This window comes from Eschrichtius robustus, chromosome 9 (genome assembly GCF_028021215.1).
Source record: "Eschrichtius robustus isolate mEscRob2 chromosome 9, mEscRob2.pri, whole genome shotgun sequence".
Lineage (NCBI taxonomy): Eukaryota > Metazoa > Chordata > Mammalia > Artiodactyla > Eschrichtiidae > Eschrichtius > Eschrichtius robustus.
In genome coordinates, this window is record NC_090832.1 from 6,298,710 (window position 1) to 6,314,474 (window position 15,765).

Genomic DNA, 15,765 nt, shown 5'->3' on the forward strand with positions numbered 1-15,765 from the left:
GAAGCTGGCACCAACCTTTGGGGGCTGCCAGCCTTGTTGCCAAGCCACCTCTACCCTCTTCTTACTTTGCATGGTTTGACTGATGCATCTATGACTGGCACTGATTCTTATTTCATTGTCTTGTTGTCCTGTTTGGTTTTGTTTTTTATCAGACCCACACAAACTTTCTTCCGTGGCCTCCAGGTTGCCCCGGTCCCAGTGGCTGTCTTCTCTAGTTTTTAACGTATCTGGCTCTTCGAATCATTCCTTTGTACCTGAAGCAGATCCATTGCAGCTTCCAAACCCCACTCTTCACCATGGCCCCTATAGACTTGTCCTCCTCTGTCTGTCCCACCCACTACCTCACTGCCTCTCTGCAGCCACATAGTGGAGCTCGGGAGAGTCAGAGAAGGTTATCGGGAGTCCTTGGCCTGGGTTCCCATCCTGGTTTCATACTTAAGAGCTGGATTATGTTAAGCCTGTTATGAATTTCTCTGTGGCTCACCTTTAACTTCTGTGAAGTGGAATAGAAATGAACAACAGAGACAAGTAATGTTTAAAGAGCTTAATTTGTTCCAGGCACAGTTCTCCTGGCTTTACATACAACTCACTTCTGGATTGTAAGAGCAGCTCCCTCAGATCACTATGGGGATATTAAACAACTTACTACATCTGAAGACCTTGTAACACAATCTGGAGAATAGTACAAAGCTTAAGCATATTATGTATTTATTTTACTTTTATTATTAATGGCATTGTTATCGGCATAGCACGGGAAAGCATTTTGTTAATATGTGACATTATTAACTATTTTTGAAACTCATTATTAATCATTTTAGAGATTATCTGTGTAACCCTTCTTTAAGTGCTTGGACAACATTCCAATAACTTTTCAATCCTTGTTAATTTTTCTTGTTAGAGTAACATTACTTATTTTTACAATGTTTAAAAAGGTTAAGAATATCTTGAAAAGCATTATCAGGTTTTTCAAGTTTTGCTTATTTTCAGTGTTCTAATTATATTACCAGGCTGTCAGATATTTGAATTCTAACTACATGTCCTCAGAAGGACTCCTTTTTGGAAAAAGAAAACTACATCAATTTCTTGTATATCGTGGAATAATGGCCAGTTGGATGAGAGGTGGTCATTGGTTGGCTGACAACTCCTGTAGATGTTTTCTTAATCCTGGGGTATCTCCAAGTCTGAAGTCCTGGAGAGAGAGAGCCCATGGTACTGAGCTCTCAGTCCCTGGTGGGACAACATCTCTGCTTGACGGCACAAGACCAAGCCCAGCTGGGTGAATACCCACTTGTTTTGTCCACACCAAATGACTTATGTCACTGCCTTACTTGTTGAATTAATGACTTGTTATAAGGAAAACACAAGTGTACTAAGTGTTTCCTCTTTGCCAAGCAATATTCTGGTTATTGAGGAAACAAAGATAAATAAGGCATTGTTTTTGCCCTGAAGAGGCTTAAAACAATGTTGGAAAACTCTGCTGTCTTCCCGTGAAAATCTCTACCTCCCAAAGCTGAGGGATCATTCATATACCAAGAGAACTAAATATTATTTTGGGCTTTGGAGTGGCTAGACAACTAAACTTTATCTAATTTATTGCCCATGGGGCATGTTATTAATGTGGCTTTGAACTGAACTAGCATGGTGGTGCACTTGCACCATCTGGCAAAGCGACTGCTTCCGAAATCAACAACGTTTTCTACAAGTGAGTCAAAGAATTAAGCAGTTAATGGTCTCTGAACCATGGATGGAGTCTCAGGGAAATATGTTCTATAAATATCAATATGACTACTGAAATCTGTTTGGGGTCTTCCTACTCCCCTTTGCAGCTCTACTCTGAGCATTAGGAAAATCTGGATTTGAAAGGAAAATCTCAGTTTTTTAATTTTTTCCATATTTGTCCAATTTTAGCAGCCCCTGAGAATTTGCTCAGGTTCTTCATGTGTTTCCTGGCATCTGAGCATATAGGATATTTTTTGTATCAACTTTTAGTTCACAGAAAGGCTGGAAAGTTACCAGAATAACTATCACATCTGTGGATTCTGCTTATTCCACCTTCTTTATACATTTTCCGAATAAGATTGTGTGAGTGGAGCAGCCAAAAAGGATTCTGAGGTTTTATTCTGAGGTTTTATCTTTATACAAGATAAGGACCCACCCTCTTTAGTTTTCAAAACTTGTAAATGATGATAGTGATACTGACAATTATGTATTGAGTTGTGACTGGATTGGGTCTGCACTCTGTATATTTCCTTACATCTCAGAGCAATCATTAAAGTTGGTAATATTATTGCTGATGACATATGTAGAAACTGAAGCTTATGCAGGGAAAGTAATTTGCCAAAAATCACGCAGCTAATAAATTACATCTATTTGACTTTAAATTCCATGTTCTTTCTCTGCAGTCTTCTCGCTCCCTGAAGAACACTTTAGGTATTGTGTCTATGCGTCTATAGCTACTTATATTTGTTCATTCATTCATTCTTATTTCCTCTCAGTCATTTACCTTTTCAATTCATAGACGAATTTTCTACATCTGCTAGGTTCAAAGTGCTGTGTGAGGCTTTCTGGTAAATAAAAGTAGAAGTGTAACCCAGTCGCTGCTCTCAAGGAATTCTAAATTAAGTTGGAGGATCAGACACACACACACACACACACACACACACACACACACACACACACACACACACACAATGTCCAAGCTCTGATCACTGCAATAGAAGAGCATAGCAGGCAAAGATTACCGGGATTCAGATGAGAGAGAAAGACATTATTTTTATCTGGGAGGATCACATGAAGCATGTAAGTTATGACTGTGGAGAGAGGAATTTTACCTGACTGATTTTTTGAACCTTTTGAAAAGAACACAATATGGATGAAAATCTCAGGATATGTTAGGATGCTAATTCTCAATTGTTTCTCCTTGTTGCAAAGCACATGTCCTCACATGCCCACTTTTGAGTGTACTCAGATCTTGATGTTGGTTTGTTTGATATGACTTAGGCTAAAGGCTATGTACAGTTCCTAGAGAGCTGGCCGAGCACTGAGGTGATGATAAATGGTGGTAGAACGTCTATTAGTCCAATTGGAATGGAAAATAGTGTATTGTCAGCGATTACTGCTTAATGAACAACCACAAGATCTCAGTGCCATACATTAATAACCGTCTCTTTCCCATGCATCTTCAGGTCAGCTGGGGGTCTGCAGCCCGAGCCTGCATTTATCTGGAAGACTCTGCTCAAGCTATAGGTGGGGTTGCACTTGATCCTCTCCATGGCTTGGGCTCAGGTCTGTGCCATGTGTGCAGTTCTGGGGCCCAGGCTGAAGAGGTGGAAACTTCCAGGGATTCTTTTTTGATAGCCAGGGCAGTGGTGCAAATATACTCTAAAGCCGTGGTTCAATCACATCTGAAATGTCCTATTAGCCAAAGCTGATCACATGGCTTAGCCCAAAATCAAGGGCAGGATGAAGGGAGATGAGAGTGAATATTTTTTGAAGAATAATATAATCTACATATATAATGGAGGGGAAAAGAAGATAAAAATCATAAGATAGTTGGTCTAGAAAGAAGAGTCTAAACACACTTGAAGAAGATAGTAAGATGTTAGACGATATTTAACCAGTAATAGTGAGACACTTTAGAAAGACTATGTAGAACACACCAGAGATTCTTCTACAAAGGTTTGTGGGGAAAGACAGGAGGTAAGGAAGTAATTACAAAGCTCTTGTAATGATGAAGGCCTAAAATGGGGAGGTGACAATTGGGATGTAAAGGAGCTGAAGAAGTGAAGGGAATTTCTGAGTCAGAATTAGTTACTCTTGACACCTTGCTGGATGTAACAGTAGGGAGGAAGGTTCCAAGGTGGTGAAGCCCTCCTTAGAAAACATAGGAGAATAATTGGAGTTTTAGGTGGGAGGGGAAGCCTTGACACTTGGATAACATGGGTGATGGTCGTGCCTTGACAGAAATAGGGAATTCAGGTAGGGGCGGACTGAGGAGACAGAGATTGACACAGAGTGACCACTGCTGAGTAGGAGCAGTCCTGTGGAGAGCAGAAGCTGCGGGGACAGGCGGCAGGAAGAGAAAGTGTGTTGATGTGACCGAGACCCGAGACACGGGACCGGAAGAGATCAGAGTGGGATTTGGGACCGGAGGGCATGCTGGTGACCTTCCTGAGGGGGCGAGGCTGACACCAAGCAGTGGTGTGTGGGCAAGGAGTGCCGATGAGTGTCAGGCACCATTCTTAAAAGTTTGATAGTGATAACACAGCACTTGGGGGGTTATGATTGTTCCCAGTGTTGTTGTGTTCTGCGTGGGTGTTACTTAAACTTCCTAAGATGAGGGAGAATGGCAGTGGGGGGTGTTGTAGAGAGAGGAGGGTCCTCGCTCTGTGGGAGGAGGGACAGACAGATGAACGACTGTTTCTACCCAGTAGATATTCTGACACAGAGATTCAACTTAAGTTAGTATAGTTTCTGTCCAAATAAATTACCTGATGTCTAACTTTCTTTTCTTTTTTTTATGCTTTTATTTTATTTTAATTTTTATTGGAGTATAGTTGCTTTACAATATTGTGTTAGTTTCTACTAATTCTACTAAATTTTAAAGTCTCCTGTTCCTACACATTAATATATAGATGCAAAGCATTTTTGTAGACGTCCACTGATTTTAATTGTGAGATTGGATAAAACAGTGAATGATCCGAGATGGCACTGGTACCCTGTCCTCTTGCTTCACTGGCCTGGTGGCGTGATTGCTAGTGATGTCTGGGTATACGTGGAGCCTACTGTAAACAAGTGTTTTGTAAATTCTAGAGAAAATTGCCCTGTAGTTGGTACTAACCAACTCTCTGTGCTTTTTAAAACAGAAATGAGTGCTAGTATTTAAATTTGAAAATTATAAGGACGTATTTCCAGGAAGTCAGTTTTAAAAGCATACTACTTTTCAGTATGGTTATGTATGCAGTGTGATACATGTTCCTTTCCCGCTAAATTTCATGTCCCTCTGAATATTACTTCAGTTTTCATCTGTTGTCGTGTTCCATTTATCCCCACATTTCAGTTTCTGGCCCCAGTTCAACATTAACACACACATGTGTAGGTGTTGGCCCCTGCTGCAGGGCTGAGTGTGCCTCTCCTGATCAATCAATCACACGTGTCACTTTTCTTTAAGTTCCATGACTGCATGCAGACATTGGACATAAACCAATGTCTTTTACACACTCTAGAACTGATGACAAATTCAGCTCCTCCTGGTGTTTTAATGTCTGCCCTTTCTTGCGGTGTTTTTGTTTCACTCTCCCACAGAGCTGTGACCTGGATCAGCAGAGCATCGTTCACATTGTGCTGAGACCCCAGAGAAAAGTCCCAGAAAGGAGCACAGCTGGAGGGGAGAGTCCACAGAGCACTGCGGGGGGCTCTGAGAGGGAGCCTGAGAGCCTAACTCGTGTGGACCTCAGCAGCTCCGTCCTCCCAGCCGACTCAGTGGGTCTGGCTATTATTCTGAAGGATGACAACGAGAATGGTGGCCCACCAGCTGAAAGGCCAGGTAATTGACTGGCTATGGCTAGTAAAGCATTTTGTGTGGTAAAATCTCCACAAAGAATGGCCTCACTATGTGTGTATTTAGTTCATGACAAGTTCTAAATCACCAGAAGGAGACACGACTAGAAGGAGAGTACGTGGATGTAAAATTTGAGGTGACACATTTAATACGTACAACGAAACAGAGCTATCATATTAAGAATGAACATAAGGGACGGGGAAGGTGTCAGGACCATGGTGATAGTATCTTGGGTTTACTTCTGGAGGGAGTAGGGGTGGTGGGGACATGTGGTACATTGCGCTAGGCTCACAATATATGATTAAGGTACCTATATGTCCCTCTCAACTTTTGCCTTTGTTTTCTTCTGTTTCTTATTTTCTTAAAATACATTTTGGTTGATTATGTTTCTGATGATATAGAGAAATTTTAAAAAAGGAGAAAGAGAACTTCAGAGGTAATTTTAGTCATTCGCATGTTCTAAAAACAAATGACAACGTCAATAATATCCTTTGTGTGAAAGAATTCTTCCTTCTTTATGCTACAGCCCATTTCAAAAGTTTGTTTTGGCATGAATGACAATCGCTTTATTATTTTGACAATATTAGTATGTTTCCCTTAGTCTTTTATTCTCCAGTCTAAATAGTCAAAGGTACAACAGGATTATTTTTGACTGTGTGTGTGACAGAAAACACAAAATAATAACAATGACTTGGCAAGGTAGAAGTTTATTTCTCTCCCACGTGCAATAGGTGAAGACGTAAGCAGCCCTGGACTGGTATGGCTTTCACAGTGTCAGAGACTTCTGGAACCAGCAAGATGGAGGCCTCTTGTTAAAATTACTAAATAAAATTTAATTAATATTTTTAAAATCATAGATGAGATTGAAAAAAAAAAGAAAAAGGAAATTTTCCAGGGGTAAGTGAAGAAGTAGAAACAACACAGCTGTCCTTAAATAAAGGAATGAATAAACCAAGAATTTAAGTGCATGGTGCTCTGGTGGCCCTGAGGTGGTTGTGGAAGGAATGAAGGCTTCATGTCCTTTACATGGACTGGGCACCTAGGGGACTGAAAAACTAACTGAGAAATGGGGAAAATGAGATAAACCTAAACCTCTCAATACCTATGTTGTCCACAAGGAGGAATTAATATAAATATCAGACCCAAGCTTTGGCACATCTGATGTTTCAAGCAGAATGTATGTAAAAGCATTCCAGAGAACGCTTGGGGGTCATGGCCTCCAGAGATGAACAAGCCCTACTGAAGGGGTCCTCATGATACCCATTATAAATCGAACAAAGGGATATTCTACCCTGAGTGGAGGAGAGCATACACCATAAACTAGAAGATTGGTTTCCCACAAAACATGAGAAAATAAAATGAAAATTTGAAACAGAATACAAAACAAAAATGTTTTATGTTAATTAGGACATAAAATAAAAAATTGAAATCAAAACACAAAACAGACGTAATAGAAAAAGATAGCTATTGAATAGAGTGTAAATTTAACTATTAGAATGAAAAAAAATCCTCAACAGATTGGTGAAAAGAGCAATTTGTCAATGCCAAAGAGACAATTAATGAATTGGAAGATATGTATGAGGGAATCGCCCATAATGTGACACAGGTTAAAATGTAAAAAAAGTGGTTTTAAAGACTAGGAGTTTGGACTTAGATGGCCTAACTTATATCTGATAGGAAATCTTTAGAGCAGGGGTCCCCAACCCGTGGGCCGCGGACCCGTACCGGTCGTGGCCTGTTAGGAGCCCGGGCCGCACAGCAGGAGGTGAGCGGTGGGCAAGCGAGCGAAGCTTCATCTGCCACTCCCCGTCGCTCCCCATCGCTCGCGTTACCACCTGAACCACCCCCCCACTCCCTGTCCGTGGAAAAATTGTCTTCCACGAAACCGGTCCCTGGTGCCAAAACGGGTGGGGACTGTTGGTTTAGAGCAAAATTAAATCCTTATGTGCATTATCTGAACATTAATAATAATATAAGCAGAATAATTATTATTTATAGGTATTCACATATTTTAATGTTTCCTAATGTTTGTGATTCTACTATCTTGTCACTGGTATTTATCTGAAGATTTAAAAAGTAGAATCTTATTATTTTATTTTATTATAAAATTGCCTTCAGTCTTCTTGAGAGTTTTATTTTATGATTAATAAATTTGGAATTATTGGCACCTTCCATTGTTTCTCTTGCTAGATCATAATACTTCTACTGAAGAAAATACTCTCTTTCTACAGTGATTGAGATACCGGTACACTCTCAGAAAATTCTGCTAAATGTCTAATATTCTACTTAGATTTTAAGTGAAATATGTAATTGTTTCAACCCAAACAATAGATTAAAGAAACTCTCATAAATTTACATAGTACAGTAGCACTGTTGCAAGAGCTTGCAGGCTACTGTATGCTTGGTTATTGGACTGTTTAACCTTAACTTTCCACACAGACCTCACGTAGTCTGACCTCTAATCACCCTGTTTCTCATTTACCCACTGACCAGTGGTGGCCTGTTAGCTGCGTGTATTTTGCTGGCTGGGGACTGGCGTTGTCAACACTTGCTGGCATGCCAGGTGACCAGCATCCTATTGTGCTTCTCCTTCCATCACCACAGATCAGGAGTGAGCTCTCCTGTTACCTTTCCTGTGCTGAAGGGGTGGTGTAAGTTATGTTGCATCTGGAAAGAATCAGGCAAAAAAATATGGGTTATTCCAGGTCAACTTTAGGACTTTATTCTGCATTGAACTGAAACTGTGAACTGCAAGGAGTCATCCCTTAATCTTCTGAAGTGGAAAGAATCATCTCCTTTTCAGAACTTTCATACCTCTTATTATTTTCTATTTTGTACTCTAGTTCCTTCTGTATATACTTTATCTCTTTGAGGACAGGATATTTGTTCAATTTACTGTAGTTTCCCACAAAATCTCTAAGAAAAAACGGTGATCAATGTTTCCTAAATTATGTAAAACTGTAAATGTAATAAGCCATTCATCAGAATTTTCTGTGTATTTAACTTTTAGAACTAATGATTTGTTCAGCAGTATACAGAGAAAAATGAAACTTCACCTCTTAAAGTATCTTGTTAATTTTACTGCTTGAATGAATGGAATACCTTGAATGGGATTATTTGAAATGACTGTGGGCAAACGACGTGCTTATACAATTTTTTTTTTTTTAATAAAAATGACATTTTAGAGTTCCTAGAGCAGTGACTCACAAACTCTAGTGGGAATGTTTGTTCAATGCTTATTCCAGGGCCAGAAGGTCTGATTCCATTAGCTGAGGACAGAGATTCAGAAATCCTGGTGCTGAGCACACTCCAAGAAATGCTGCCCTATAGCAAATATTTTCCCACCTTTCAACTGTGAGTCCTACCTAGAGTCTTCAACCAGGTGGGAGGAAGGTTGGGAAAGACAGGTGGACAAACCAAGTCAATCCATAGTAGCAAGAGCAGGCTCATAATTACCAGTTTTATACACGAAGCATCTACAGTGCATTTCATTTGGGGAAAAAAAAGAAAAAAGGTCCCTGGTTGAAAAATGTTTGAAAACTTCTGCCTTTAAGAAAGAAACTTAAGAGGAATAAACCCAATTTTCTGCATGTTTCCAGGGTATTTGAATTAGACAAGGAAGAATTTAGGTGCTCGCCAAACGTGAGAGGGCTCTAAAAGGTGGAGAGCTGGGCTGTAGCCACAAAAGTAGATGCAACAAATAAGAACTGCAACTTGAGAGCATGTCTTTCAGGTGTTTATAGGTGCAAAAGATAATTGGTCAATGTAAGAGGCATTGTCATGATCTACATTAATAGTCAGTTTATACTATTTGTATTTAGAAGCTAGGACATGTTAGATTATGATTTTTAAGAGAAAGTCAAAGAACTGAAATGAGTCATTTAAGAATTCCTTAAAGCAGTGGTTCTCAAGGTTCAATACTCATTGGTGTCACCTGAGGGCTGGGTCCAGCTCAGTCTTCCGGGAGTGGTGACTGATAATCTGCATTTCTAACAAGTTCCCAGGTCTTGCTGAAAGTATGGTTCCAGGAGCCAAGCTTTGAGTAACACTGTCCTACACAGTAAGAATTTGTATTGTTTTAAAATATTGTTATTGTATATTATTTTATAAACATTTGAATAAGAACATCGAGTAAGCTATTCCTGGACTCCAAGGAACCCATGCATGAACTAAGTTCACATATTATGTTTGTGTTTCCTTAAAGAAACACCATTCATCCCCTCCTGATAATCAGATGAAAGAAGCTATTGAATCTAGGAAAAAATAGGAATATTCTCCAATATTTGTCATGCAGTTAGCTAACTACTTAAACAAATAATTAGAGAATCCCTACTCTGTGCCAGGCACAATTCTAGGTGCTGGAATGTAGCAGGAAATAGTAACAGCAAAATTACCAACCCAATTGGATCTCATTCTAGTTGGGAAGAAGATAATAAACAAGCAAACAAACAAAAAGCCAAATAGCTAGTAAGTATATGTTCTCTGGTGAAAAAATTAGCATAGTAAAGGGAATACAGAGTGTTGGAAAGGGTGCTCTTTTGTATAAGGTGGTCAGAGGCCTCTCTCATGAAGTGACAATTGAGGAGAGCATTTCAGGGAGCATCGATTCAGGAATCTCAGGTAGAGGGGACAGCGAGTGTATGGACCCAAGGCAGGACCATGATTGGAAAGCAAGGAGGACAGCATGGCTGGGGCAAAGGAAGTGAAACAGTAGGAGACAGGAAGTCAGAAAGGAAGACAGTAATACATGATCACAGTTGAAAGTGAAGACAGTCTAATCAGAAAGTTTTACTCTTGTCAGCTAATGCTGAAGCTGAAATTCTGAGGACGACATGCTGCAGGGCTGAAAGGAATGGTAATTAGTATTCCTCTCCTTCTTCCTCTCCCTCTCCTTCAACAGAATCCACACCAACCTCCTCGTAATCCTTCTCCAGGGCAGCCATGTCCTCACAGGCCTCAGAAAACTGTAGGCTGTGTAGGGTCTTGTAGGCCCTAGATTTTACCCTGGTGAGAAGGGAGCCACTGGAGGAGTTTTGAGAGTTGGAGTGACATGATGTGACTTAGGGAATGTTCACCTTGGCTGCTTGTAAATAAACTTCAGGATGCCAAGGTAGAAGCAACAGGATCAGTGTTTCAAATCATCAAAATACCGTAATACTACCCATGGCATCAGGAACTGGTGGTAATGATAGTCAACATCTATGAAGGCTTATCCTGAACCTGGCACTGTCCTAAGCCCTGCTTCCATGAAATGTCTTGTTTAATTCTTCAGAAACCCCATCAGGTAGAATATATTAATATCCTCCTAATAGATGGAAAGTAGTATCAGATCATTTGAGGAACGAATCCAAAGAAAGACTCTATTAAGGACTGTCTTACTCCAAACCTTGTGTTCAACATATCCACTAGTCTGTATTCATTTAAATATACATATCAGAAGGAATGAATGAGTTTTTGCTTTTCTTCTAGATATTTTGGTTATAAAGGTTGAAGAATCATGTTAATTGTTACTTTTAGCCAAGTAGTCAAATTTTAAAACTCAACTTTTATATCACAAGGTGTACTATTTTTTCATAATTTTTGGGTCTTTAAAAAGAAAACTTTCATTAATTTTATCCAGTTCTTTCTAAGTCTCATTGCCCCAGTTTACTAACAAAGCATTTCATTAGTTTTGTTTTGTTTTTATTTGTTTATTTATTTATTTATTTATGGCTGTGTTGGGTCTTCGCTTCTGTGCGAGGGCTTTCTCTAGTTGCGGCAAGCGGGGGCCACTCTTCATCGCGGTGCACGGGCCTCTCACTATCACGGCCTCTCTTGTTGCGGAGCACAGGCTCCAGACGCGCAGGCTCAGTAATTGTGGCTCACGGGCCCAGCTGCTCCGCGTCACGTGGGATCTTCCCAGACCAGGGCTCGAACCCGTGTCCCCTGCATTGGCAGGCAGATTCTCAACCACTGCGCCACCAGAGAAGCCCGCATTTCATTAGTTTTGAAGAACATTTTCCTTTACAATAATTATACATCTTTTTACTAAATGAAAGAGACTACTTTCGATGAAGCATTACATGCTGGAATGAATTTTTGTTTGTTTGTTTTGGCTGCCCCACGCCGCATGTGGGATCTTAGTTCCTGACCAGGGATCGAACCCGTGTCCCCTGCAGTGGAAGCTTGGAGTTTAACCACTGGACCACCAGGGAAGTCCCTGGAATGAATTATTGAAATAGAACTTGAAAACGTAAAATAGAAAAAATTAAAAATAGACAAATGTTTAAAAAAATTAAGAATAAATTACCTCTGCCACTCCTTGTCAACATTATACTGAAAGTCCTAGCTAATGCAATAAGTCAATAAAAGGAAACAAAAGGTATGCAGATTGGGAGGAATCATAAAACTGACTTTGTTCATAGATGATGTGATTGTCAATGCAGAAAATCTAAAGGATTTGACAAAAAAAAGCTTTTGGATCTAATAAGTGATTATATCAAGATTGCAGGATACAAGGTTAATATAAAAGAGTCAGTTGCTATCCTGTATACCAACAATGAAAAAATGTAATTAGAAATTAAAAACACAGTACCATTTACATTAGCACCGCCTAAAATGAAGTACTTATATATAAACCTAACAAAATATGTACAGGATCTGTATGAGGAAAATCACACAACTTTGCTGAAAGAAATCAACGAACTAAGTAAGTGGAGTGACCTTCCATGTTCATGGATAAGAAGACTCAATATTGTCAAGACGTCAGCTTCCCAGCTTGACATACACAATTACAGTCAAAATCTTAGCAAGTTATTCTGTGGATATCAGCAAACTTATTCTGAAGTTTAAATGGAGAGGCAAAAGACCCAGTATAGCCAACACAGTATTGAAGGAGAAGAAAAAAGTCAGAAGCTTGATGGTCTCTGAAGTTAGGAGTTCCTATAAAACTACAACAATTAAGAGAGTGTAGTAGTGGTGAAAGAATACACAAATAGTTCTACAGAACAGAGAGCCCAGAAATAGACCCACATAAACATGGTCAGCTGATCTTTGACAAGGGGAGAAGGCAATATGATGGAGAACAAATAGTCTTTTCAACAAATGTGCTCGAAGAACCGGACATCCACATGCAAAAAAAAAAAAAAAAAATACACAAAGATTTTACACTTGTCACACAAAACAAAATGACTCAAAATGGATCAGAGACCTGAATGTAAGACATGAAACTAAAACACCTGGAAGATAACATAGGAGAAAATTTAGATGATCTTGAATGTGGTAATGACTTTTTTGATACAACACCAAAGGCATGATCCATGAAATAAATAAATGATAAGCTGGACTTCATTAAACTTAAAATTGTCCGCTCTGTGGAAGACAGCGGCAAGAGAATGAAAAGACGAGCCACAGATGGGGAGAAAATATTTGCAAAAAAGACATATTTCATAAAGGACTGTTATTCAAAATGTACAAAATCTCTTACAACTCAACAATAAGAAAATGAACAACCTGTAAAAAATTGGCAAAAGACCTGAGTAGACACCTCACCAAAGAAGATATACAGACGACAAATAACCATATGAAAAGATGATCAATATCATGTCATCAGGGAATTGCAAATTAAAACAACAATGAGATACCATTACACACCTATTAGAATGACTAAAATCCAAAACACTGACAGCACCGAACACTGGCTGGAATGTGGAGCAACACCAACTCTCATTCCTGCCGGTGGGGACGTAAAATGGTGCAACCACTTGGGAAGACGGTTTGACAGTTTCTCACGAAACTAAACACACCACACCATCCAGTGATTGTGCTCCTTGGTGTCTACGCCAATGAGCTGAAAACATACGTCCACACAATAATCTGCACACAGATGTTTATAGCAGCTTTATTCATAATTGGCAAAATTTGGTAGCAATCAAGATGTTCTTAAATAGGTAAATAGATAAACTGTGATATATCCAGACAATATTACTTAGTGCTAAAAAGAAATAAGCTATCGAGCCATGAAAAGACATGGAGGAACCTTAAATGCATGTTACTAAGTGAAATCAAGTTGAGAAGCCTAATACTGTATGATTCCAACTATATGACGTTCTGGAAAAGAGAAAACTATGGAGACAGTAAAAACATCAGAACTTGCCAGGGGTGTGTGTGGGGAGGGATGAATAGTCAGAGTACAGAGGAGTTTTAGGACAGAGTAACTATTCTGTATGATAAAATGGTAGATACCATGTCATTATAAAACCCATAGAATATAAAATACTAAGAGTGAACCCTAAAGCAAATGGTGGACTTTGAGTCATAATGCTGTGTCAATGTAGGTTAATTAGTTGTAACAAGTGCACTACTCCGGTGAGGGATGTTGATAGTGGGGCAAGCTGGCATGTGTTGGGGAAGGGGGTATATGGAAACTCTCTGTACTTTTTGATCAGTTTTGCTGTGAACCTAAAATTGCTCTAAGAGATAAAGTCTATTAAAAAATAAGTTAAATTGCTTTTAAGACTTGAGCCCTGGATACATACTGTAGATACATCATGATTACTAGAGAGTATGTTCTTATCAGCAATTTTTTTGCCAGTGGTTGAATGTATTACAAGACGGAAGTTATTCTGGGATTATGAATGAGTTAGCACCTGCCAAATACAAATCAGTAATGGAAGCCTCCTAATGGAATAAAGTGATGAACTTCAGACTTAATTCTCATTTTATCCAAAAATCAAATCTCAAGTACTTGAAAATGTGTATTATATATACTAATGACTTTAAGCCAGAGGGTGTGAAATTCTTGGTGCATTGGACAGCTTTAAACCTTCCCTGAAACAACAAAAGTTTGGCAGTCATACTAGAGCAACTTAAAGTTGCTATCACATCAAATTATTAAAAATACATTATGATTCTGCAAGTACTTGATTTTTTCTCCACAAAGAAAATTTTACTATTATATACTCTTTCAATATTATAAGTGAAAACACAGAAAATGATGTTTCAGTGTAGTGGGAGTTTTGCCAACCTGACATATTTTTGGGTGGGTTTTTGGGGTAAGGAAAATAGTCCTATATTCCTTTCCAAGAAGTATGAACACCATTGCAAAAGCAGAATGAGTTGCTCTTTCCTCTTTATTGTACTTTATATATACGGTTGGCCCTCCGTATCCCCAGGTTCCACATCCATGGATTCAACCAACTGGAGATGAAAAATATTTAGAAATAAAAAATTCCAGAAAGTTCCAAAAAGCAAAACTTGAATATGCCAATCACCTGGCAACTATTTACATAACATTTACATTGTATTTACAACTATTTACATAGCATTTGCATTGTATTAGTTATTATAAGTAATTTGGATATGATTTAAAGTACACAGAGGATAAGTGTAGGTTATATGCAAATACTACACTGTTTTATATAAGGGACTTGAGCATCCACGGGTTTTGGTGTCTGAAGGGGTTCCTGGAACAAATGCCTCATGGATACCGAGGGATGACTTCGTTCAGTGTAATTAATTACTTGTCACATTTTTGCTTTCCACTTTGAAGGTACGCTTGTCAGATTCAGGTAAGTCTCATAACGCTTTGTACCTTCATTGCCTGGAATATGGATGGTACTGGATATACTGTCATACTGCCAAAAAGTTTTATTCAACATATAAGGTGACTCTTACAGCTCTTCAATTCTTGCTCATCGCATATGGCAGGGGAAAATGGTGAATAACTGCATGTGGGTAGCATGGTGTGATGTGCCGTGGGGTATCCAGAGTGCAAGTAACAGTTCTAAGCCTGAGGAAATCAAAACGCGTTAAGGGGGAGGTTAGAGATCATCAAGCACTCCACACACAACAGTGTAGGTGTCAACCAAATAGTTCCCTCATTTGCTGTTTTCAGCCATCTTCTGAGTACTTCTTTTATTATTACCATCATCATCATCGTCATTACTGTGGCAAAGAACACATAACATGAAATTTACCATCTTAACCATTTCTAAGCCTACAGTTCAGTAGTGTTGAGGATATTCACGTTGTTGTGCAACCAATCTCAAAACATTTCCATTTTGCAAAACTGAAACTCTGTACCCATTAAACAACAACTCCCTGTTTCCCCATCCCTGCAGCCCCTGGCAACCACCATTCTACTTTCTATCTCTATGAATTTGACTACTCCAGATACCTTATATAAGTGGAATCTTACTCTGTCTGTCTTTTTGTGACTGGCTTAT

General features: G+C 39.1%; 1 protein-coding gene across 5 annotated transcripts in view; it reads left to right on the forward strand.

Annotated features, from left to right (window-relative positions):
* PRKN (parkin RBR E3 ubiquitin protein ligase) overlaps positions 1-15,765 on the forward strand; it is a 1,273,336-nt gene that overhangs the window by 409,625 nt on the left and 847,946 nt on the right. For all 5 annotated transcript variants that reach the window (XM_068551239.1, XM_068551238.1, XM_068551240.1 and 2 more), the window contains one exon: positions 5,305-5,545. In XM_068551239.1, coding sequence (XP_068407340.1) covers positions 5,305-5,545 — 241 coding nt within the window. The remainder of the gene's footprint in view (positions 1-5,304; positions 5,546-15,765) is intronic.